The sequence below is a fragment of the Pseudonaja textilis genome, chromosome 1 (assembly GCF_049901715.1).
Source record: "Pseudonaja textilis isolate UNSWEBS1 chromosome 1, rPseTex1.2, whole genome shotgun sequence".
Lineage (NCBI taxonomy): Eukaryota > Metazoa > Chordata > Lepidosauria > Squamata > Elapidae > Pseudonaja > Pseudonaja textilis.
In genome coordinates this window covers 66,730,387-66,755,489 of record NC_141990.1, presented here as the reverse complement: position 1 = coordinate 66,755,489, position 25,103 = coordinate 66,730,387, and the positions used below count along the sequence as shown (strand labels likewise).

Below are 25,103 nucleotides of genomic sequence, written 5' to 3'. Positions count from 1 at the left end.
TGCCTCTTTAAACAAGAGTAGAACCATTCCTTCTATCAAGGATGAATTCACCATTGCCAGGACCCAATAGCCTGTTACCTCCCAGGAAGCCTTAAGGAGCCAGGAGAGACACAGGTGGCCATGGTAAAAGTTCCAAGAACTCTGTCCAGTTCATAAGGATTAAATCATCCCAGATAACCACACAAAAACTCAGTCATCTCCACAGGTTCTTTCTCAAAGATCAGTTTGGAACAAACCTGTCACAAACATAAATCCTCTTCAAATTCTCCCAACACCTAGAAGCAGACTCTTCTCCACAAATATGGACTAGCTGCTGGTCACTCAGTGTTAGTCCAATTATACAAAGAGCTTGTTCGTTGTTCTGTTTAAAGTCAGCAAGCTTCTTGGCATCGTCCTCATTAGCTGAATCCCAAGCATTTACATCCAGTGGGTCTTGAACTACATTCCATAAACCTTCTCTACACAGAAGTAGACTGCACTTCATAGACCAGGAAACATAGTTTGTTCCATCCAACTGGGTTATCAGTGATAGACTTGTTGAAGTGAATTGTGCCATCTTTATCAGGATAGTAAACCACAATTAAATAGTAAACAGCTGTCTGTATACAGTACTGTGCATTCACACTAACTCTCAGTTATCTGAGCCGGGTATGGCCTGGGCCTGTAACCAGTGTTGAGGTAATTCCCCATTAGGAGAATGAGCGCATACAGGGAGACGTATTTGAGAGAAGTGTTTGAATAATACACACAGCACACAGATACACTGTGCAGTAAATGTAGGTTTTTACTTCCAGAAACGTTAAGCAAAGTCCAAACAAGCAATCCAGAGTCATTCACAGGTAAATCAGTCAGTTTTTCAATCCAGGGAAAATCCAAATATCATAGTCCAGTGTCAAAACTAGTTCAGTATCAGACTTACATCAAATCCAGAAATATCAGTCAATTAGGAAAAATGGCAATACTCTCCAACAGAAGGAAACAGAGACTTACTCACACTCTCTTCTGAGACTAAGGCTAAGACAAACCAGGTTTCCAGCTCCATCTTATGGCCGTTTGAGAAACCACACCTAATTACAGTTTTGCATTTTCTTAAAGATACAGTTTTAAAATGTTTATCCTGGTTTATATATTTCTAACCCAAATACTGACTTATATTCCTAACAAAACCTGAGTCAATTCATCTAACAAATACTCAGAATACTTCTCATGCCAATCCTGGAGAACCTCCTCCAGAAAGAGCAAAGTCACTGATAAGTGTTAAAGGTACACCAGATGGCTACCTAGGGATACAATAAGAACAGAAAGATTGACATTTTGCTGATTTTACCACCATGAGGTAAATCTTAAAAGGGGGCTCTAATTCATTCCAATCAGATTCACTCCTTGTTTTCCTTCATCTTGCAGCGCATTTCTTTCCTTCACAACAATATGAAGTTGGGTACTGAAGCAATGAAAAGTCTCTGCTGGCTGGCTTGGAGTGAAATATGGAAAAGCTGCACACTACAATTAGAGTCACTGCTTAAGATATTGTATTGTGGGAATGCACAGAATAGTCAAAGGAAAGACAAACAGGGAGCAGCATTTTGAAAGTGTCAAGCAATGAAGAAGCAATTAGAAATTTCTATTATTTTCCCTCTTTAACCTACCATTTATTTCACAATAGCAGAAATGTCAGGTACATGAGGTCACTGACTACAAGAGCATCACTGATTTGATTGGATGCCTGATGTCATGGAGTCACAGATGATAGATGATCATAAAATGTTGACCCAAATAACTATGAGAGCAGTCTGATCATTTTAACCCTCAGCATGAAGTCCTTTACTACTTTAAGCAACTCTGAAAAAAGTATAATTGTAGCTTACCTGTGAATCTTAAATTATATGTAATCAATCACCATAAAAATATAAAATTACTATACTAGAAGAACACCCTGGAACTATTAAACAGAAAGATCTAAGAGCACAGAAGCTGAAACCAATGAAAACTGAGTTACTTAATTGGCTGGAAACTCCCATAAATAATGTTTTCAGCACATAGTAAAATCTGCAGGGATTTTACTATGTGCTTCAACTCCCATTCCAGATTTAACAACTGGGGATTATAGAATTGTATATTTGCTTGCTATTATGAAATCCACATACATCTTTTTACCCAAGCAACAGAATGTTAAAGACAAGCAGACAACTTAGATATTATAATAAACATCTTTATTTTAATAGAATATTAATATTCTATTAATATAAAGCAGATTACTGAAAACAATCTTAGCAATGCAATCCCAAGAGAAAGAGGACAGTAACAAATGCTAACAGAGATTCTAGAATATAAAAGCCCTAGATAAAATAAGAATATGAATTTTAGAAGCTATAACATGAATTAATAACAAAACTAAATATAAAATAAGAGATAACTGGAGGTGTACAAGAAAACATAATAAATAAGAAAGAGCACACTTAATATTGATAAAATTTATTCTAATACTGCAATCATCCCATTGTTCAATTGAGAGAAAGATATTAAAGGTCTAAAGATTACTTTTTAAATATTTTTACATCCAAATATTTGGTTGATGAATGACAATGAATAATTGAACTATGATTATGTGGAGACATATAAATTGAATGAGTTTTATGCCACAACTGCTGTTGTGATTGATAAAAGAAGAAGTAGGAAAAGAAAGAAAATTCATGACTTCCACACAACCTCTGCAAAGAACTGATGTAAGCTTCATCAAGAGACCTGCTAAATTTATGCAAACCAAATCAGTAAAAGAACTTGAGAAGCTTATTAGAGCATTTCCCCCAGGAGATAAGATTTGCAAAATCTGGAATTGTTCTTCCTGCTTCCCTCCTTCATCATAAATTTTCCTCTTGTTATTTCATTAATTCTATATAGAGGATGAAGATGGTTAATAGAATAAAATACAATTAAAATAAAACAAAGATACTTAATTTACTGATAGGAAGGTTAATTTTTCTGCAAAGAATTATTTTTGAATTGGGAAGCCATCTTACGTTTTCCAATAACAGAACAAGCTGTTGAAAATAAAAGAACACAAAATGTAAAAAAGCTTTAAAATCGATACTGAAAAACACAAATGCTTTCAAAGATTAGTCTAAAGATTAGCGTGAACAGGCTCAAGAGGTACTGTTGCCTAGTAAATTTAACTTCTTTTTAACAGCTAAATAGAGATTTTTATCTTTTACTTTCCTTTCCTACATAATTATGTCCTCTGTTTATCTCATATCCCTTCAGTTTTGTTCCCTTCTTTCTTTCTCATTCCTTCCTTCCCATTTCAGTTATTCTTTCTCTTATCCATTCTTTATTGTTGTTGTTTCTTCTTCTTCTTCTTCTTCTTCTTCTTCTTCTTCTTCTTCTTCTTCTTCTTCTTCTTCTTCTTCTTCTTCTTCTTCTTCTTCTTCTTCTTCTTCTTCTTCTTCTTCTTCTTCTTCTTCTTCTTCTTCTTCTTCTTCTTCTTCGTGTATGGCTTCTGGGGATAGATAGATAGAGGGGGGCCAGGCAGGCAGGCAGGCAGGCATGGTCATGGCAATGGTGATGAAGAGCTGGAAACTTTAACGACAATGTGACAAAAATAGTTTTACACAAAATTTCTTTCTTGATTATAATTTTTTCTGCTTAGTCTTCCTTTGGAGAGGATGGATAATCTTAAATGCAGGTAAATAATACTCTCATAAATATAAAAACACAGGTTATAATCCAAATCTTATTTCCAAGAATGGAGACATTTCATCCATCTCTTTTAACAGACCAAAGTCTGCAAGAGTAGAATACACCCTGGCTCAACTAAGATGCTGCATAATAAAGGAGAGATCCTTTTTCAGTAAGTTCATTACAGTAATTCATGGCCTCAAGGATGCAATACACAACAAACCCATTTTTCTTGCTCCACATGACAAACTTATAATCAACTAATTACATGGGCTAGGTTACAAAAAATGCTAAGTTAAAATATGGTAATCTTATTGTGATTCTTATTGTGGAATGCAAATCGGGAATGTATTGGCCTAGGACCAACTTAGATGCCTTACTTTAGCTCCTTGGACTCAATTCTTCTATAACCCAACTTTCAATTGTGACTGTCTGTTTCCTGATCCTTGATCTACCTGCCTCTCTTTGGCCGATTTGAATCTGATAGCTCACATGGAGTATCCTAAAGAAAAATAATTATGATGACTTTTACACACACACAAGACCCAGAAAATCACTAAGTTCTGCATCTACTTGCAACAGACTTTTATCGAACATGTGAATACTTAATAACAATAGCACTTAGACTTATATACCACTTCACAGAGCTTTACTGCCCTCTCTAAGCAGTTTACAGGGTCAGCATATTGCCCCCAACAATCTGGGTCCTCCTTTTACCAACCTCAGAAAGACAGAAGCTACCAGTTGAACAGTACACTTCTACAACTGATAGCTTTTCCCACTCTCTTATATAACATCAAATTAATGTTCCATTGGGAAATCTTTAAAGTGATCTCAATGTTTTAGATAACAAATGTGGTCACAATTCATCATGCTTTTCCACAGGTGTAAACTGTGTATCTATGATACTATATTAATTACCTCCTCTAGAGCTAAAGTATTTCCTATGGAATACTTAAATACTCCCATGACAGGAATAACTAGCTGCTTGGGAAGGATTATCTGTTACAGAAAAACAGTACCATTAAAATATTCTTCCTCGGTACTGCTGTCTAATTTGAAATTAGGAGATGGAAGCAGCAGGTATATTTATCATTTACACATTGTGTGATCTATGTTGGCATATAAAGTTTGGTCATATATTATGGTTTCAAAATATATACCACATAATATATACCACATTCTGGTTTCCTTGCTTCATACATACTGTTCTGAAAATTAACCTGTATATATAGGCCAGAAAGCTACAGGGATAGCATATTATACTGAAGGATTGACTTTTCCATTTATAGAATATTGCTAGATACTTCTATTTAAAGTATTGGCTGCTTAGTATGTAGCTAATTTTGTATGTAGAACCATCAACTTAATCATGTATGCAGGTATGCATATGTGTATGTAATGTGAAAAATAAATAAAAAGTGTTATCTATGAAGCAACACAAAGTATTTTTTTTCTTTTGCTTACACAATTGATTCACCCTAAGGAGAAAAAACAGTACATCTGCTATTCATTTTTGACTATAGTTAAAGTAATATCAGAGGAGGTGCTCCTTTCCAATTAAAATCTTCTCCCAGTGGTTTCTACTGGTCCAATTTTATCTGCCTGGCCAGGCATGCTATGGATCATGTTAGACAAGGAAATTCAGCTAGCAAGGATTAGTCTTATCTGCCATAGCCTCTGCCTTCTAGAACATTCTTCCTTCAGAGTTGAGAATGACCCCAACTCCAACAATGTGAAGGGCCCAGTTTTCTGGCTCTATTGACATCTATGAAGATGTTTGTTTCTTGGAGGTCATATATATTTAATTCTGTACTATGCTGTAACTATTTTTAGTTGTTTTATGATTGTTCACTGCCATGGGTCACTTGTTTGAGATGGGTCACTATAGAAATTGAATGCATTATACATAAATAAATGAATAAAAATCAATTCTCTGAACAATGCAGATATTTTTGTTTATTGTTTTGGTGTAGTAAAGACCCTTTCTTTCTCCATCTACTTCATCAAGAAGTTAAACCAGTGCAGTAGAGAAAATGAATTGTATAGTCAATATGTACCAAGGTATTTTAATGAAATTAAAAATGAAATGAAATTATCAGTGAAATGCATTTACCATGCCAGCATGTAGAACCAGTTTTCTGTAAGTGACAATATCATAAAGGCAAATCACATTTGAAAAAAAACCTTCATATTACTGTATATTGAACATAATTCAAATTATTTGTTTTTCAAATAAGTTTTATTCAATTAGCTAAAATACTTGCTGAATTTGCCAGATTTGGTTCATCCCCATTACATCAGATTGATGACTATGTGCCATTAAATTTATGTCAATTTTTAGCAAACACATAGATAGATATTCTCTAGGATTTGTTTCAGATATACTGAATATAATTCTAGCCAACTTTAGAAGTATGTCTATACATAATGCATCCATTTAAGAGCCTGCGATTTAAAGAATAATGAGCATCTTAAAGGATGTCCTTTCTTTGGTAATAGTGTTTTCAGGGAAATTGCTTCTATTTTGATTGTCACATAAGTTGGTGTCGGTATGTTCTGCTTTCATGGGCCTCATATATCTGTATTTCTCCATGAAGCAATAGCAACACAGCCTCCTCTATCAGCCTGAATCCACATAATCATGTTCCATGAGGTCCACCGTGAAGCAAATCTCCAGCCTGCAAAAGTAATCCCATTGCTTTTACAGGCTTCCTGCAATCTTGCTGAAAACTGCCAAATATTCTAGTGCTGCAATCCATAGAAATAGCTCCTTTCCTCCAACTTACTTCTGCATAGTGCTTGTCTGCATATCTCCAGTCTTGTTCATTCTGTCTGGAGATGTTTGTTCCCCTCCACATCAGAGGTGGTATTCAGCAGGTTCTGACCAGTTCTGGAAAACCGGTAGCGGAAATTTTGAGTAGTTCAGAGAACCAGCAAATACCACCTCTGACTGGCCCTGCCCCATCCATTCTCTGCCTCCCAAGTCCCAGCTGATTGGTTGGGTCTTCTTTGGTTGCTCTGCACAGGAGAATGGAAAGCAGGTTAGTGGGGTGGGGAAGGAATGGAGATTTTGCAGTATCCTTCCCCTGCCATGCCCACCAAGCCACGCCCACCAAGCCACACCTACAGAACCAGTAGTAAAAAAAATTGAATCCCACCACTGTTCCACATCATTCATCTTTCCCATGCTCCTGAGTCCCAGCCTACAGCAGTAGAAGCAGTGCAGAGGATCCATGCAGACTACATTGCATGTGAAACAAGGATCCATACTATGGGGTGGAAACAAAAGAGTATAGCTTAGGGAAGATCCCACATGACTCTGCCTATTCCAGTTTCCAGCCTAATGGATGGAAACTAATCAAGAAGAGAACCAACCTAGAACTAATGAGAAATTTCTTGACAGTTAGAACAATTAATCAATGGAATGGCTTGCCACCAGAAGTTATGGGTGCTCCAACACTGGAGGTTTTTAAAAAGAGATTGGATAAGCACCTGTCTGAAATGGTATAGGACTTTCTGCATGAGTAGGGGACTTGACTAGAAGGCCTCCAAGGTCCCTTCCAACTCTTATTCTGTTATTCATATCAAACACAAAAACTCTTTATAATCAACTCTTATTTACATTCTTCCTAATTCATTTTACTGCATTCATATGTTATCCTTCATCCAGGGAGTAGCTGGAGTATTGTGAGGATAAAATTAGAGGAAAATGTAATGATTTACCTTACCTATTTAATGTGGGATAAATTAGAGAAAATAATTTTCCTCCAAAATAAATTTGGATTGTTTAAATTTGCAGAATGGCAACATCCAAAGGAAGAAAGGGTCTCACTGATTGCATTTTGTGTGATCTGTTTACCCAGTAGAAAATGAAGAATAACTATAAAAACAAACATTATAACAACTTCACTTTTCTTGAAAGTTTTAACATCAATTACAACTGATTTCTTTAGCATAATTTAGGAAAAGCAATAGTCAGCACAAAGATGACAACAGCACAACATGTTGATATTTCCTTACCTGAAAAACATTTTATGCATGGTTTATTAAATGTTCTATGCCCAACTGGCTTTTTTTGTAACCTAGCCTAGAATTAGCAATGAAGGACGCTATATAAATCTCTTCAAATAAATAAGCAGAAAGTGTTTGTATGATTTGCGTGAATAAACCAATCTTTTTGCAAGGACAATACATGCTAAAGGAAGGAGCAGTGGAGTGGAAAATGAAATCTACTGCCTGGATTCATATATTCCAATCATCTATGATCCATAAACCATAGTGGTTGGGCTTGCACAGTATTTCCAGTCAAAATCAAAGCTACATTATGATATCTGAACTCAAAGCACGGTAGGTTAATGGCATACAAAGACCAGGAAATTCAGAACTGCATGCTCACTGAGCTTTCAAACACGTTGGATGATCTTGTACTAGATACAAATATTTACCTCCTTTTTGCTACAAGGTGTTGTTACTTTATTAAGGGATGTTTTTCTTTTAACTTTACTACAAAATACAATTTGAAGATATAACGAAAGAATTGTGACTATCAAGATGGCATTTGTGTATCAGCTATTATCAGGGGACTATTAGAACAATTATAATAATCTCTGTCCATACAGTCCTTAGTATTTCTTTAACTTTGTTAAAGTTGGTTTTCCTGAATCCAATGTGCACATATATTTATGCTAAAAATTATCTTCCTGTAATATCTTACTTTCCAAGATGATATAGCAGTTCCTTCCAAAGTTTCCAAGGCTTTTATCTTTTCTACTAATGTTTCCCTATTATTTGAGATCATATCTAGGACATTCAATCCCTTGTCTGATCTGCAAAACTCTTGAAAATGAAGTAGACCTTTGCACTTTCCAGGTGAAAAAAATCTGCTTGTCCTATTTACCTAAAGATAAAGCTCACTTTATTTGCAGATAAGGTAAGGCAACTAAGTAAGCACTCAGAAATGAGGCTATATTTTTGTAGGTAGCAAATAGTTGCACTAGATGTTCTGGTATGTTTTAGTTCCTGTGTTCATTATTTCTTGAAACCTTTTTCACGATCAATCTGAAAGAGCTATCAAATGGACAGAGACAATTGTCCTAGAGGCATCCAGATATGCACACATACAGTAATACTTACTTACTATTAACTAACTGACTGACTGATTGATTGATTGATTGATTGACTAATTGATTCAAGTCAGTCCAACTTTGGCCAATAGTTTCTCTCCTCTTCCCCACCATTTTGCTATAGTGGCCATCACTCAGCCCCTCACCCAGAGAATCCCAATATTCCTTACAATTTCTACTCACCCCTCACATCTACCATATACCATGCAACTTGATCTAAATTAATCTCCCTCTCATGTTCCCCATGTCATTAGAAGAAAAAAAAATCTCCACCTTGGTCTACCTTATCTCATTTTGCTTTTGCTTTTATCTCATTTTGCTTCCTGGGTCTCTTCAACGTTGAATTCATCCTCAAAGCCATTAAAATATTCATAAGGTTAAAGCAGCTTATCTGGCAGTTTGATTGTAACAAACAGTAAACAGAGTTTTCAGCCTTAGATACAGATGTTCACTCATCACTTTGCACATTGGAGTCATTTAAATGATGCATGGTTTTATTTTATTTTCTCTGTGTCTGTCTTTCTCTGTTGGCTACCTTTGTTGAATAGCACAAGTCAACATAATTAAAAACGGGATAAATAAAATAAAAACCGGATGAATAAATTGGGAACAGCAGTCATCCTAGCACTTGCAGAGTGCATGTGAGATATAGAAAGTGAAGGGATAAGAAATAGGAAGAGTTCCATTAGATGAGCTGTAGTAGTATGTTCATAACAATAGGAGATGCAGTTCCTGGACCATTAATATTATATATTTTAATCTCATAATTGTTATCAGTACCGTGATGATAACTACCTTAGTATGAAAAAGTTTTTTAAAAATCTTTATTTTATGGATTATTGCCTAATTCCTAATTGTTAAACATCAAGCATTTCTTGAATATTTGATCAGGACAGAAGGGGAATTCAATAACTACAAATAATTCCATAATACCTTTGTGTACATAGATATAGATAGTTTTGGAATATGTCATAACCTTGTACAGGTAGTCCTCAATTTACAACAGTTCATTTTGTAACCGTTCAAAGTTATAACAGCACTGAAAAATGTGACTTATTATTTTTCACACTTACAACCTATGCATCCCCATGATCAAAATTCAGATGCTTGGCAAGTGGTTCGTGTTTATGACAGTCAGACCTTCAGACAAACGAATTCAGTGAGGAATCCAGATTCACTTAACAACCGTGTTACTAACTTAACAAATACAATGATTCACTTAACAAGTCTGGCAAGAAAAGTCGTAAAATGGGACAAACTCACTTAACAAATGTTTCACTTAGCAAAATAAATTTTGGGCTAAATTGTGATCATAAATCGAGGACTACCTATACTTGTTACAAAATTGAAAGATCAACATACATTCAGCAATATATACTGGCTAAGCTAAAGCATATCAACTCAGCACGTCTTCCCAATAATCTAAGAATGACACAGTATTTCTCACCTACTCTTTTCAGCTCATTACCTTAAAAGTATTCTTTGTGATAGCTAAAAATGTGAAATTAATTAGGACATTGAAACATGTTAATATATAAATGTTTAAAGCTATACAGGTATTCCTCAACTTACAACCACAATTGAGCCCAAAATTTATGTTGCTAAGTGGGAAATGTGTTAAGTGAGTTTTGCCTCATTTTACAACTTTTCTTGCCATGTTTGTTAAATGAATTAGTATAGTTGTTAAATGAGCAACGCATTTGTTAAGTGAATCTGGTTTCCCCATTGACTTTGCTTGTCAGAAGGTCGCAAAAGGGGATCACATGACCCTAGGATACCCCATCGGTCATAAATGTGAGTCAGTTGTCAAGCATTTGAATGTAATTCACATGACCACGGGAATGCTGCAACGGTCAGAAGTGTGCAAAATATCTTCTTCCCTGAATTAACTTTCTAGAGAAACAACTCAGTTGAATCAGCTATGCCAAGGAATGTTGATACAACAAGGAGATAATATTAAGAGACAAGCATAGGCTTGTAAGATGTAACGTGTATATATACATGTTACATGTTTGTAACATGTAAGGGGCATGCATAACTGCACCAATGTGCCTACCGTCCCTGTCCTAATGTCTCCCTTTTATTCATACCCATTTCATGTAATCATAATCATGTTCTAATTATATTTGTTACCTAATTGATAAATAAATATAAATAATAAATAAATAAATAAATAATAGGCTCTGAGAACCAAGACCAATTGGTATAAACTCCTTAACCTCAATTGATTAGATGGCAACTCATGGAATGTCCTCTGTATTCTCTCAGTATACTATTCTTTTTGTAATTCCACTTTATTACCTCATAGAATCAATTCCATATCCGATCTCACTGATACAGAGCTTCTCCTATATCCAATCAATTATATTTAATTGCTTTGCTATATCCAATCAGAAATTATGCTAATTTACATAATTATCTATAGAAAGATTACATCCTCATCACTTTATGCTGCTTCTACTGACTCCAGTAACTTAAGTAACAATCTGAGCTTCAATAAATTCTTGGGAAATTTATGTGATATTTTTTTTTCCTACAAAGTAAGTTTGCTAAATCTGGGTAAAATAATGCTTCTCTGGAAAGCAAAGTTTTCCAAGTCTTATATGAAGCTGAAATGTTATTGTTCTTCTCATAGTTGCTGTTATTGTGGTCGAACCCAATACTTGTATATGCTTACAAAGCAAAATAATCATGCCTTGATGGCATATGGCTGCTATACAATGCTGTGACGATCTGATTTGATACTTATCCCTTTGATACAATAGAGGAAAAAAAGTACAGTATGAGCTGGGGATCAGATGAAAGCGGCATCTTAAAGACATTGCCTATAAAACTATGGGGCATCTTCCAGCCACGGTTAGGAAAAAACCTATAGTAAGTTCTAAGAGATCTGATTTAAGGCAAAAGACAAAAGACAATGTTATCTCTGTTGCACACAGCAGCCGAACTAAAGGAATCATCTCTTTTTACAGTATTCCTTTTTTGATTTGGAGAGTAAAATAACCATACACAAGGGAAGGATGAAAAAAGCGTAAAAAGATGTCCTCACCTATTAAAAAATAAACACTGGATTCAAAGTTGCTGCTATTTCTCTTTTGTCTCAAAAATGACTGATACCAGAACTAATTTTAAAACATCTATTAAAACATGTTTTAACTTGAAAATATGATAACTCTGTAATTCCAAGAACACTGGTCTGTGTACGGGCTGAAAATCCAGGGTAAAAAGCTCATTAAAACGTGGCTTCAAATTTGATTGTTTTGTTTACTTTCAATGAAATGATGTTAATTTGTAAAGTCACGAGGGTCTATACCTGTTTCAATTGATATTTAGATTGTATTTTAATTATTAATACCAACCTAACCACAGTGCCATGGAGAGGGGCACAATTTTTTTTAGAAGTCCCAGAGAGATGAAGTATGGAGAAAGAAAGACACATAAGGTTACCTTAGAAAGTTAGAAAGTTGTTACGTTCATTTTCTGCTTCATTTTATTCAAAGCCAAAGTTTCCATCTTAGGCAACTTCCGGATTTATGGATTTCCAATATCCAGAATTCTTAACAATACCTACGCTAGCTGGGAATGCTGGAGAATTCCCATACCAATAAAGGAGAATATCTGTAACTCAGGGTTGACATGAGGTGCTCTCTGAGCTTGTTTGTTTGCTAGGCTATGATGTTGATACTGATGATGTTACCTAGTTTGGGTAATCAAACGTCTACAAGAAAAGAAGCAAGCTCAGAGAGTACCAAGGACCCCTCAATCCATACAGCCATACCAATTAACCCAAGAACTAAAAACATGGGGATGAGAGTTTTATGGCACAGGAACTATATTATAGTAATTCTTTGCTTCTCCATTACAAGAATTGTATATCAAAAAATCCTATACAATGATGGCACAAGCTTAGACTGTCTTTATTTCTATAGTCATAGATACCGTGTTTCTCACAAAATAAGGCCAGGCCTTATTTTTGTTTGTTTTTTTGACCCCGAAAAAATGGCTAGGCCGTCTTTTGAGGGGTGACTTAATTCCCCCCCTTGCATCCTCGGGCGGGCGGGCAGCGATGGCTTGGATGTTGACCTTGGCGTTGGTGGGGCACTTTGTATAGTGAGACCTTCTGCCACCATTGCTTTTTCTTCTCCCTGTGCTGCCATGGCATTTAGAGCAACGCCACGGCATTTGGCGCAGCCACACGCAGCCAGCCAGGGCTCATCCTTGCAACCGGAGCCCGGCGGAGACACTTGGCTTCAGGCGCTCCTGTCGCCGCTTTCCCTTCACCTTCAAAGGCAAAGCCAATTCTTTTAAAAACAACACCATACTACCGGTATGACAAAGCCTCCCCTGCTTGAGAGGGCAACCCAACCCCATGTGGGGAGGCAAATCTCCCAGGGCCACAGTGCAGGATCAGCCCACCCCGGGAGAAGCGCCCAGCCGCCATCCCTGCCTGGCGCTGGGCAGAGCGTGAAGAGCTTCACCTGGGGCACCCAGTGCAGCTGACAGGCGGGCCCTCCTGCCTGGCGGCGGAGCTCTCCCCGAGGCAGTGAGTGCCTCCCTGCTGGGCCCTCCACTCATCCCGCCAGGGCCGTGCCAGAGCCATGCAGGCTGGGCAGAGCCGGGAAAGCAAGCCGCGGGTGTGAAGCGAAAGAGCCGGGCTGACCCGAGCTTGGCTTCCTTCCCAAGTCCGTCCAGTCCGAACCCAAAGGGGCCACCGGGAGAGGCTGCCCGAGGCAGTGATAGCGCCCACCCGTCCACAGACAGGGATGCAAGGCGACGGCAGTGCTGCTTCCCTGGTTGGTGGGTCTGGCGGAGAGAGCCCGAAGCCGCCCGTCCTTTCCACTCCTCGCCCAGCCCGTCCCTGTCCCCACGCATCTCCAAATGCGCTAGCAGCTCCAAACGCTGCAGCAGCACGGGCATCAGGCAGAGGCGTTCACTCGGCAGGGCTCAGCTCGGAGGAGGACGCAGTGCAGGCCATCGCCTTGCCTCCCTGTCCACGGATGGGTGGGCGCTATCACTGCCTTGGGTGGCCTCTCCTTGGCTCGGCTTGGTTCCTGAATTCATCCAACAGAAGGAAGGCAGATAACTCACATACAGAGATGGCTTTAATTCCAAATCAGACTGCCCAAACTAAACTTAACAACAAACCTTTTAAGTGGATTTCATGCTGAACCACCACTCCTACTGCCATCAATTACTACCTACATTTCACATGACTTTCTTTAAAAATGAATTATATTACAATGTATTTATTACTAGGTAGTTTGCATATTCATTGTGTTCAGGTTATTTTTTAAAAAAATTGCACTATTTTGAAATGTTTAAACATTGGAATGTTTAAAATGTTTTAAATATAAATAAAATAAAAAGTTGCTATAAAGTAGGAGTAAATGACTTAATGCAGTCCTTTTTTTTCTTTATTTCAGTTCTTAATAACACATCCATTCTGGCAAATGACAAGAATTTGAGGAATTTGTAGTCCAAAATACTTGGAATCTACAAAGTTGCCTATGCTAATAGCAGATTGTCAGTTACATATGCATCAGTTATACACTCCAAAACTTATTGCATGTCATGAAACAACTTACAGGAAGGTTTGTACATTCTTTGTGAGAGATTATCTAAATCCACCAGATCTATGCTTACCTATTTTTCCCATTCCAGTAATATAGATATGTAGAATATACTCCACCAAATAAATAAACAAATGGTGTTATCACTAAACTCAAATGGCCATGACCATTATGCAGACAGAATTACCTAGTTCTTTTTTATCGTTAGGGTTAGTAAATATGCTACATTTAGTTAAAATACTGGTGCATAACAAAAAAGTAACTGATGTATTATCCAAACTTAAATGTACTGAAGCAAAGTCAGTAGTTTTGTTTTAATCCCCTATCTAGAACCATTACTGAATCAAGATATATACAAATTGCTATAAGGCTGCTGAGGATATTTCAAGAGTTTCACTTCCCACTGTTGATCATTCTGGTGTGATATAAATAACTAAAATACAATCCATATTTGGGCATGGATACCTATTGTAATTTACTGATGTTTATTTTTTCCACATTCCTTTCTTCAATAAATAGCGGTATATAATATTGCCAGAATGCAAGGCTTTCACCATTCCAGTTACTGCACCTTTGCCTGTATTTTGGATTACATCACTTGGCACTAGTTCATGTACTGTAGCTATATACAAAAGGCAGTATATTTTGCTAGTGGTTTTTTTCAAGGAACTAACTTGCATTAGCAGCACTTTATTGTTCATTTATTACATATAAGGAACACAGGGGCTCTCTATTTCACCTTATTTTAAGCAGCACACAACATCCCCTTAAGCAAGCCTGCTGCATTATAAAACTTAACCATTTCCTTGCTTCATAACATACATGCAACAAACTTCGCCTTAGAGTTAAATTCCCTTTCTTTCTACAAGTACATACTTAACCAAATATCAAAATCAAAATAAGCTGTTCCATTATTCATACAACTCATTAATGCCATAAACTACACAATAACATGACAGACCATTGCTCTAAAACCTCTGAACTGCAGGAATATTTCCAAGGACCTTAAACCCAACATTAAATATTCACTGCAGCCAGTCATAGCTTCCATTTTTTCCTGTTCCCCAAACCCCTTAGTTAACATTATACCTCCAGGAATTGACATCGCAATCAAATCTACTTTGCACAACCTTACATAGCCATGTAAGAAATATATCTAGAAAAAAATACACCTGAAATACAGCAAGTCTATACATCTAAATAAAAAATAAAGGATGCAAATCAAAAATCAGCTACATCTAAATCATCATAACACTGCAGGATGCATTCAGTTGGAGAAGTGTTCTACAACATTCCAGAGTTTCCATAACCTCTCAGCAATTAGATGCCTTCAAGGAACATAGATGTGAAAACTGGTTTGCAGCAGATAGCGGTTTAAAAAAAAGAAAGAGAGAAATGAAGCATATAATATGAAAAGAGAAAGCTATTTGCACTTCTGCAGGAACTGAACAATGACCTATTTGGGCATCATACTGGGTAAAGTATATTACATCACATGCAATCCTATATATGTTTATTCAGAAGTAAATCCATGTGGGACATGCTCCCAAATCAGCATACATGGGATTGTCATTTAAATACTACCCCCAAATACTATGGTTTTTTTACTCCACTTTTGGTATTTTGGGGAGGTAGGTTTAAGTAGGGAGAACCTAGGTTGAGGGGTACTGTTGATACCAAGTTGGTCTTGCGCCATGTCGAAGTAAAGCTACTCTCATCCTGACTTCACGAGCACGTCTGTGAGTCCTGGGTGCGAATCCTCCCTCAGCCCAAAACGCTGCCAGTCGTCAAGAAGTTTCCGCTCCGGCTCAGCTTTCGCACCTGTAAAATGGGTCGATTAACCCGCTTGGCGGGCTTATCGAAAGAAGGGTTTAAAGGGAACGGCAACCAGCCAAGCGTTTCAGGAGAGAGCAACAAAAGTGGCTTACATGCTCCAATTTGTCTTTCCTTCTCAGCCAGACGCTGGCACTGTAGTCCTGCTGCTTGACGGCGCTGTAGAAGTTGGAGCCCACCCGGGTCAGGCTGGGCGAGGGTTCCCGGGGTCTGCTCTTCAGCCTCATCTGCTCGAAGCCCTCAGGGCGGGTCGAGGAGGCGAGCCACTCGCTCCTGCCTTCCATCTTGACATAACAAGGCAAAGTCCCTGGCGGACCCAAAGAAGACACCGGGCGGAGGAGAGCCGCGAGGAAAGGCGGCGAGCGCGGGGCTGGGTTTAAGAACAAAGCGCCGACGACGACGAAGCGCGGGGGGACACCCGACGGAGGCAAACGACAGGCAGGCTCGAGGGAAACGGCGCGCCCAAGTGCCCGGTGGGGAAGACGAAGCGGAGAGAGCCTCTGCTTGGGCAGGAGCCCAGTCTGGCCCCCGCCGAGCTGGAGCTCGCTGCCAGAGCAGCCCTAACCAGCTCTTTGCGGCACTGGCTGCTGACAGAAGCTCGAGCAAATGAGGGGAAATCCGAGAGCGGCCACACACATTCTCGGGCGGGCAGGGAAGAAAGGAGGGAGGGACCGAGGCGGGAGGGAGGAAAGAAGGGAGGGAGGATCGCAGGCAGCGGCGGCCACAGGGAGCTGAGGGGAGCGCGCCCCCTCCCATCCCACGGATTCCACCAGCCTGCAGTGGCGGGGCTGCGTCCTTCGCGTCCGTCCCGCGCCTCCGCTTCTTTGGCCGCGGCTGAGGCAAAAACTTCTGCTGCCGCCGCCGCCGCCGCCGCCGCCGCCATTCGAACCAGCCGAGCATCTCCGGCAGAAATCCCCTTTCAAGGCTCGTGCTCGAGCGAAACGACATGGAGAACCATTTCGACGAGGTTGCCACCAGACTCCCTCGTCGACGGCACAGCACCAACTGGTCTCCATCAAAAGTTGTCCACGCTTGTATATCCACGCGTACACACACACATACACACCACACACACCCCGCTCGGACCCTGGGCCAAAAGTTGAGCAGTGGGGAGCTGGACCATCGCCCGCCACTGGCGAGCATAGCCTTGGGAAGATGCAGGCAGAGCGAATAGCGATTGAATCGAACGGGACTTTGTTAAGCTGTGGACCTTGCCAAATGGCTCACTTGGGAATCGTCCGGTCCCCCCTCCCCAATTCTTGAATCCGCAAGAAAACTCCACGGGCAAGAAATGTGCCAGTCCTCCCGCCCTTCTTTCTGACTTTACTGCCTCGGTTTCAAGCCACTACCTACACTGGAATGCTGGATGGTGCTTACCTTGAGGCTGTCCTTGAACGGTCTCAGTAACGTTGTAGAGTTAAGGATGATTTAATCCCAACTCGTGAGTTGGAGATGACAGCAATGTTCCTTTGGCTGCAGTTAGGGGGCTCATCAACAGCATTATGTGATCACAGCTTTGCCTTGAGATGTCAACAAACAGCCCCTTTGCCTTGACAACCTCTACTCTGGTGTAAAATGATGCAGAGATTGGCCCTTCCCATCTTACTGAGGGTATCAGTTGCACTCCAAGAAAAAAAATGTGATCAAAGTGCTGGTGTCCCAGTGACTGGACAGTTGAGTTTGGATGGGGTGAAATCGACTTAGGCTTCATAAGATGGACTGGTTATAGATTTAGAAACCAGAAGAACAGAGTTGGAAGGAACCTTGTAGGTCTTCTAGTCCAAATGCCTGCTCAATCAGGAGATACTATACTGTTCCAGACAAATGGCTGTCCAATCTCTTCTTAAAAATCTCTAGTGATGGAGAGTACCCACAACTTCTGGAGGCAAGTTGTTCCACTGATCAATTGTTCTAACTGTCAGAAAATTTCTCTTTAGTTCTAGGTTGCTTCTCTCCTTTATTAGTTTCCACTCATTGCTTCTTGTCCTGTCCTCGGGTGCTTGACTCCCTCCTCTTTGTGGCAGCCCCTTAGATATTGGAACACTGCTATCATGTCATCCCTGGCCCTTCTTTTTTTAAAAAATTTTTTTTTATTGGTTTTTAAAACAAATATAAACAAACAAAACATAAAAACATCAAGCCATCTTCCATACATGCAGTGTGCCGGTTGATTTACAAATTGTTTTGTACTTCCATTTCGTAGTCTTCAATTACAATTACATTGTATATAATCTCGTATTTTCAATCAAATATTAAATACATTAATATCATTATTAATCATTTGACTATACTTTTATTCATTCATGTTTTACGAAATAATCATATTTTACTTAATTTGTTTTATGACAGTTCATATTATCTCAAATCTATCCTAGAATCATTTTGTAGATATAATAAGAAAAAAAATACATCTTTATATATTTATTATTTTCTAAAAGTCTACATATTTCATTACTATATTTTATTGTTTAACCATTGATAGAATAGATCCCAAATTTTATAAAATTGTTTATCATCTTGTTCTCTAATTTCAAATGTCAATCTACTCATTTCAGCACATTCCAATATTTTCTTAATGATTTCCTCCTGTGATGGTGTTTTCTCATTTTTCCAGTTTTTAGCAAATACAATCCTAGCCGCTGTTAATACATTGACAATCAGGTATTTCAAGTCTTTACTATATATTTCAGGTAAAATTCCCAATAAAAATATCTCTGGTTTCAAATCTATATGTTTTTTTGTCATTTTTTTCCAACCATGTGTGGATTTTAGTCCAGTATTTTTTAGCATCTGCACATGTCCACCACATATGGTAATATGAGCCAGGTGCCTGATGACATTTCCAACATTTTTCGGATTTATTCTTGAACATTCTTGCTATTCTTGTCGGGGGGAAATGCCACCTGTAAAACATCTTATACAAATTTTCTTTATATGCTGTTGACATTGTCATTTTATAATTTTGAGACCACAATTTTTGCCATTTCTCTAAATCAATCCCATCCAAAATTCTTCCCCCAAGCAATCATCGTTTCTTTAACTTGTTCTTCTAGTTTAATTTCTAATTAATATCCATACTATTTTTTAATCATCTTTTCATCAGTACCTGTCAAAATCTTATCTAAGTCAGACAGTTTATCATAGAAACCTTCTGTTTTAGAATCTTTATCATACCTTGAATGTATTTGCGCATATGAAAACCAATTCATCTTTATACCTTGTTCCTCTAGTTTTTGTATAGATTTAAGTTCACCCTTTTCATTCAATATTTCACCATATGTAACTGTTTGTTCCTTTTTGTATATTATAGGATAAGAAAATGCTTCAATAGTCGATAGCCAGACTGGAATTTTCAAATAACATTGTCTTTTAATCTTCTCCTAGTTTAACCACAGAGACTCCCGTATATAATGTCTTCTAAAATACCCCTGTGTTTTAGTTCCTTTGTACCATAAAAAAGCATGCCACCCCAACAACAGATCATGTCCTTCTAATGTCAACAATCTAATAATTCTTAATGTTATCCATTCCTTAACCCACATCAAATTTGTAGCTTGGTAATACAACTCCCAATTAGGCAAACCAAATCCTCCTCTTATTCTAGCATCTTGCAAAAGTTTTAACTTTATTCTTGCTTTCTTACCTTGCCATATATATTTCAACACAATTTTATTCAAATCTTCAAAGTAGTCTTTTCCAAGCCTAATTGGAATTGTTTGAAACAAATATAAAATTCTGGGTAATATATTCATCTTGATTGTTGATATTCTCCCTATTAATGACAGTTGTAGATTTTCCCATTTCGCCAAATCTAGCGCTATCTGTTAAGTTTGATATAATTATTCTCTTTTAGTGTACTGCATCTTGCTGTCAAGTATATCCCCAAGTACTTGATCTTATTCGTGACCTGAATTTTCAATAGGTCTGCCAGTTCTTCCTTTTGTCTTGATAGCATATTCTTTGTCAAGATCTTTGTCTTATCTTTATTTATTTTCAAACCAGCCACCTTTCCATATGTCTCTATCTTTTCTATCAGTTTTGATGCTGTTTCTAGTGGGTCTTCTAAGATGAAAACCAGATCATCTGCAAATGCTTGCAACTTAAATTCTTCCTTTTTAATTTTCATCCCTTTTATATTCTTTTCATCTCTAATATTTCTATTTAGCACTTCCAAAGTTAACACAAACAACAGAGGTGATAGAGGGCACCCTTGTCTTGTTCCTTTTCTTATATCAATAGAGTCTGTCAGTTCTTCCTCTATCATTACCTTTGCCGTTTGCTTATGATATATAGCTTCTATTGCTTGAATAAATTTTCTAGCAAAGCCCATCTGTTCCAGCAGTAATAACATGAATCGCCAATTCACATTATCAGATGCCTTCTGTGCATCTAGAAATATCAGAGCCATTTGTTTTTCAGGGTGTGCCTCGTAGTATTCCAAAGTGTCCAAATTACTCTCATATTGTCCTTAATTTGTCTCTTTGGCAGAAATCCATTTTGATCAGGATGGATAAAATTATTTAAATATTTTTAAGTCTTTCTGCCAATATTGAAGCAAAAATTTTATAATCTGCGTTTAGTAGGGAAATAGGTCTATAGTTCTTGATTTGTAATGGATCGGTCTCCTCTTTTGGAACAAGTGTGATATAAGCTTCTGATCATGATTTAGGTATCCTTTAACATAACTTCATTCATAACTTCTAGCACTGGAAGATTCAATGAGTCTTGTAATGTTTTATAAAATTCTGCCGGAAGTCCATCTGGGCCTGGTGCCTTTCCATTATTTTGCTTCTTGAGTGCTTCAGTTAACTCCATCATCGTTATATTGCTTTCTAACATTGTTTCGATCTCTTTAGGTATCTGGGGTAACTTAGCATTTTGTAGGTACTGTTTGACTCTTTCCTCATCAATATTCTCTTCTGTGTATAGTTTCTCTTGTGTGTATAGTTTCTGTGGCATTTTCTGTAGCTCTTTTTCAAGTCCTTTATACTCATCTTCTAATGCCTTAGAGGCTAATCTTTTCATGGTATTTCTTTTCCTTGTATAGTCTATTATCAAGCCTCTGGCATATGCCTTCATTGTATCCCATACATTCTGAATTGATGTATCTTCTTTTTTATTTTCTCTAAAGAAGAAAGCCAGTTCTTTCTCCATCTACTGTGTGAAGTCTTTTCCCTTTAAAATAGTATTATTTAACGTCCATCTAGATCTTCTTCTTTGTCCTTTCCATTTAATTGTCATTGGATTGTGATGTGCCCAAGTACTTGTTTCAATATTTATTTCTTGAATATTAGTTAACAATTCTGTTAACATCCATATCATATCTATTCTGAACCATGATAAATGTCTATTTGAGTAGAAGGTGTATTGTTTAGTTTTAGCATTTCTTTCTCTCCATGTATCTTTTAAATTTATTTCATCTACCATTTTAAAAAAAGATTTAGGGAGAGTCTTTCTGTTTTGCTTTATTGTTTTCTGTGCTGTATAGTCCAGTTTATTGTCTACAATTCCATTAAAATCTCCCATCAAAACTATATTACCATAGTCCAGTTCAATTGTTTTCATATGTAATTTTTTATAAAATTCTTCTTGATTGTCATTCAGGGCATAGATTGCAATCAGGAGTGTTTTCATATTTTTGTCCATTATTTCTGCCATTAGTATTCTTCCGTCGTCATCAGTATAAATCAATTTCACTGGGATGGTTTCTTTAATACATAAAACCACTCCTCTTTTCTTGCATTGTGTCAAGGAAGTAAATATTTTCCCTAATTTTGGCTGTATCAACAATTGTTCATATTGCTTTTTAATATATACTTCTTGTAGGCAGATTATATCAAATTTTAATTTCTCTAATTTATGGAAGGTTTTCCTTCTTTTAATGGCTGAATTAAGTCCATTTATATTAATTGCAATCAATTTTTTCTCTCCCATGGTTATATTTTGTATTTAGGTTTCACAGCTCTTGTGGATCATGGTTCACGTTGTTCTTTGGCTTCCTCCTTTCCACCTACTGCACCTTTCTTTTTCTGCCTCTTCCTCTTTCCCTCTGAAAAATTCTGTGTAAAATGATTCAGCTTTCTCAATTGAGTCAATTCTATATCTCTGTTCTTGCCATGTGAACATTAAACCTTTTGGAATCAGCCATCTATAATTCACCTCTTTTTTAAGTAGCAATTTGGTCAAGAATCGGTATTCTCTTCTTATCTCTCTCACTCTTCTGGGTACTTGTTTCAAGACAACAATCTCCTTGTCTTTGTATTTCAATGTTTTCTCTCTTGCCACTTGCAATATTTGCGTTTTAATGGCTTTTTTGTAAATCTGATGTGAACTTCTCTTGGTAAGCTATTTCTCATTGCATATCTTGTGAAGACTCGATAGACCTAATCTATTTCATCCATCATCTTCTCTTCAGTTATTTCCAAAGCTTCAACCAATATTTCTATCATTATCTCAGCTAAATTTTGTCCTTTTTCTTCTGTTATGTTTTGGAATCTAAGATAAAATTCTGATCTGTCCATCTCCCATCTTAGCATACCACTTTTATCTTGTTCAACCACAGTTAATCTGTTATCAATGTCTCCAATCTCCTTGTCTCTTTGTTTATCTTTTTCTTCAGTTTTTTGGAATCTCTCATCATACTTCATCATCATTTGTTGGATGTTCTCCACTTTTTCATCAGTTTTCCCTGTTCTTTGTTCAATGTTCTCTATTCTCTTTTCAATATTCTCTGATCTTGTTTAAATATTTTGAATTCCTTGCATAATCATCTGCAGGGTCACTTTTTCTTGTTCTTTTTCTTGCCTTAACAATGTCTGTATTGAACGTTGTCCTCCAGATGGTGGAGAGGAAGAAGTAGAAGTTCAGGAACCAGGAGCTGTTAATTTCCTACTCATTTCGAGCAATTCAAAATCTTCAGGTTCTTCTAGACTTTAATCCAATTGTGAAATAACCAATTGCAGTTCCAGATAAAAATAGTAGGAAAAAAGAAGCCAAATAGTAATAACAATAAAAAAGAAAAAAATTCTTCAGGTTCTTGTATACCTTAATCCAATCAATTGGTTAGATAACAGTAAAAATTCAAAAAATGAAGGAAAAGACCATAAACACACACAAAAAAGAAAAAGTTGTAAAATCCTAAAAAAGGCGGAAAGGTGGAGAATAAAAAGCTAAAAAAAGAAAGGAAAAATTCTTCAGGTTCGTCAACACCATAATCCAATTAAGAGGTCTCAAATATGAAAGGATGCACAAGAGGAAAAAAAAAGAAGGCCAGAAAAAAAAACCAATATGGAAGGTAGATGGAAAGACAAAAATACCAGGAAGGGAGAGAGAAAAAAAGGCTACTCGTCGCGCTGCCAGCTCCACCCCCCCCCACCCCGGCCCTTCTTTTTATTAAACTAAAACAGACCAATTGATTCTGGAGGAAGGAAGGTGTTGAAATATCGAGGTTGATCAGGATCTCAGTCTGCAAGTTTCCTGGACTCACAGATGATCTCGGAAAAATAGATTGAGATCTCTGCATAATTTTCTCTTGTAAACCAACTGCGGCAAACAAATGCTCTTATGGCATTAATTTGACTACTACAATAAATTGTAAATGGGGCTGCCCTTCAAAATAATTTCAGAGTTGTAGATGGCTGAAAATGAAGGCTCTTGTACAATAATCACACAACTTAGTTTGCCCAGGTGACACCTCTACTTTAGGACTTCTCTAGATTTTTGGTGCATAAAAATCCTTAATGTTTTGTCACCCCAAATTCAAGGAACAAGAAGTATATTTGGGGAGATATGAGCTAATCTCCTTCCTTTTGGTCACTATAGAGATTTGTTCCCCAGAAGTCACTATAGATTTGTCAGGAAATCTTGCCAGATATTTTATTGAGTAACTCCTTTAGTAGATTGTGAGAATGCTATAAATACATAATACTATGATTTCAACGAAGTGTGACAAAGTACCCCATGACATGCTGATTGACTTAAGTGTAAGCATGACAATTAAATGACCATAGACTGTGCTTGGAAGTTGAATTGTGTCTTCAAGGCTTGTCAATATATGTCAAATCTGTAGCTGACAGCAGAAATTTCAAAGTCTCAATGAAGATAAGTTATGTCTTTGCAGAGATTAAAAGTTATATATATACAAAAGAACTATCTATTCCATGTATCTTCATCGTTTTCATGTTTGCATAACAGTTCTGTCTGGTTTGAGAACCCATTACTTCCCATCTTGCCAACTTCAACCCTTATATCACCTCACTGTTCCTTCCCCTCCCTTTCTCCAGATATAGAAGCCTAGAGGGCATTATGTTCCACCTTCCATTTCCATTGCTTCATCAAATTAAGCTGACAGTCTTCTCATTTTCAGATTCAGGGGCCTATACTCTTTGAGGATGATGGGTAAAGTGGTTTTTCATTTCTTCTTTGATTGAAATGGAAAGATATTTCTCTTTGTACCTCACCCTTTCCACAGACACATGCAAAATGTTATTAAAGACTATTCTTCAGATAGGAAAGAGGCGTCAAGTGGAGTATCATGGAGTTTAGTTAGCCTTGGGTTTTCTTCTCTTCCATATATCATTAAAGATTTGGAAATATAAGTGGAAACAAAGCTTGTCAAATCTGCTAATGATACATAAAGTGGATATGATAGATAATAATCTAGAAGATAAAATCAAAATGATTTTGAGAGGCTGAAGAAATAGATGGAACTAACTAAGTGCAACTAAATAGGAAAATACATTTTTATCAAATGCTTCTCTCACCCTCTCATATAGTATGGAGAATACTTCACTTGGTATTAGCACTTACAAAAATAGCATATTAGGAATACTGTAGTAGGTTAATTGCAAGCTGAATATGATGTGAAAAGAAAGGAAATGTAATTTCAGGATTCATCAACATA

The 25,103-nt window shown here is 37.4% G+C and overlaps 1 protein-coding gene across 1 annotated transcript in view; it reads right to left on the bottom strand.

Annotated features, from left to right (window-relative positions):
- Positions 1–16,570, bottom strand: part of PLD5 (phospholipase D family member 5) — a 78,762-nt gene extending 62,192 nt beyond the window's left edge. The window contains exon 1 of the mRNA XM_026705281.2: positions 16,297–16,570. Coding sequence (XP_026561066.1) covers positions 16,297–16,485 — 189 coding nt within the window. The 5' untranslated portion in view covers positions 16,486–16,570. The remainder of the gene's footprint in view (positions 1–16,296) is intronic.
- Positions 16,571–25,103: the final 8,533 nt, after the last annotated feature.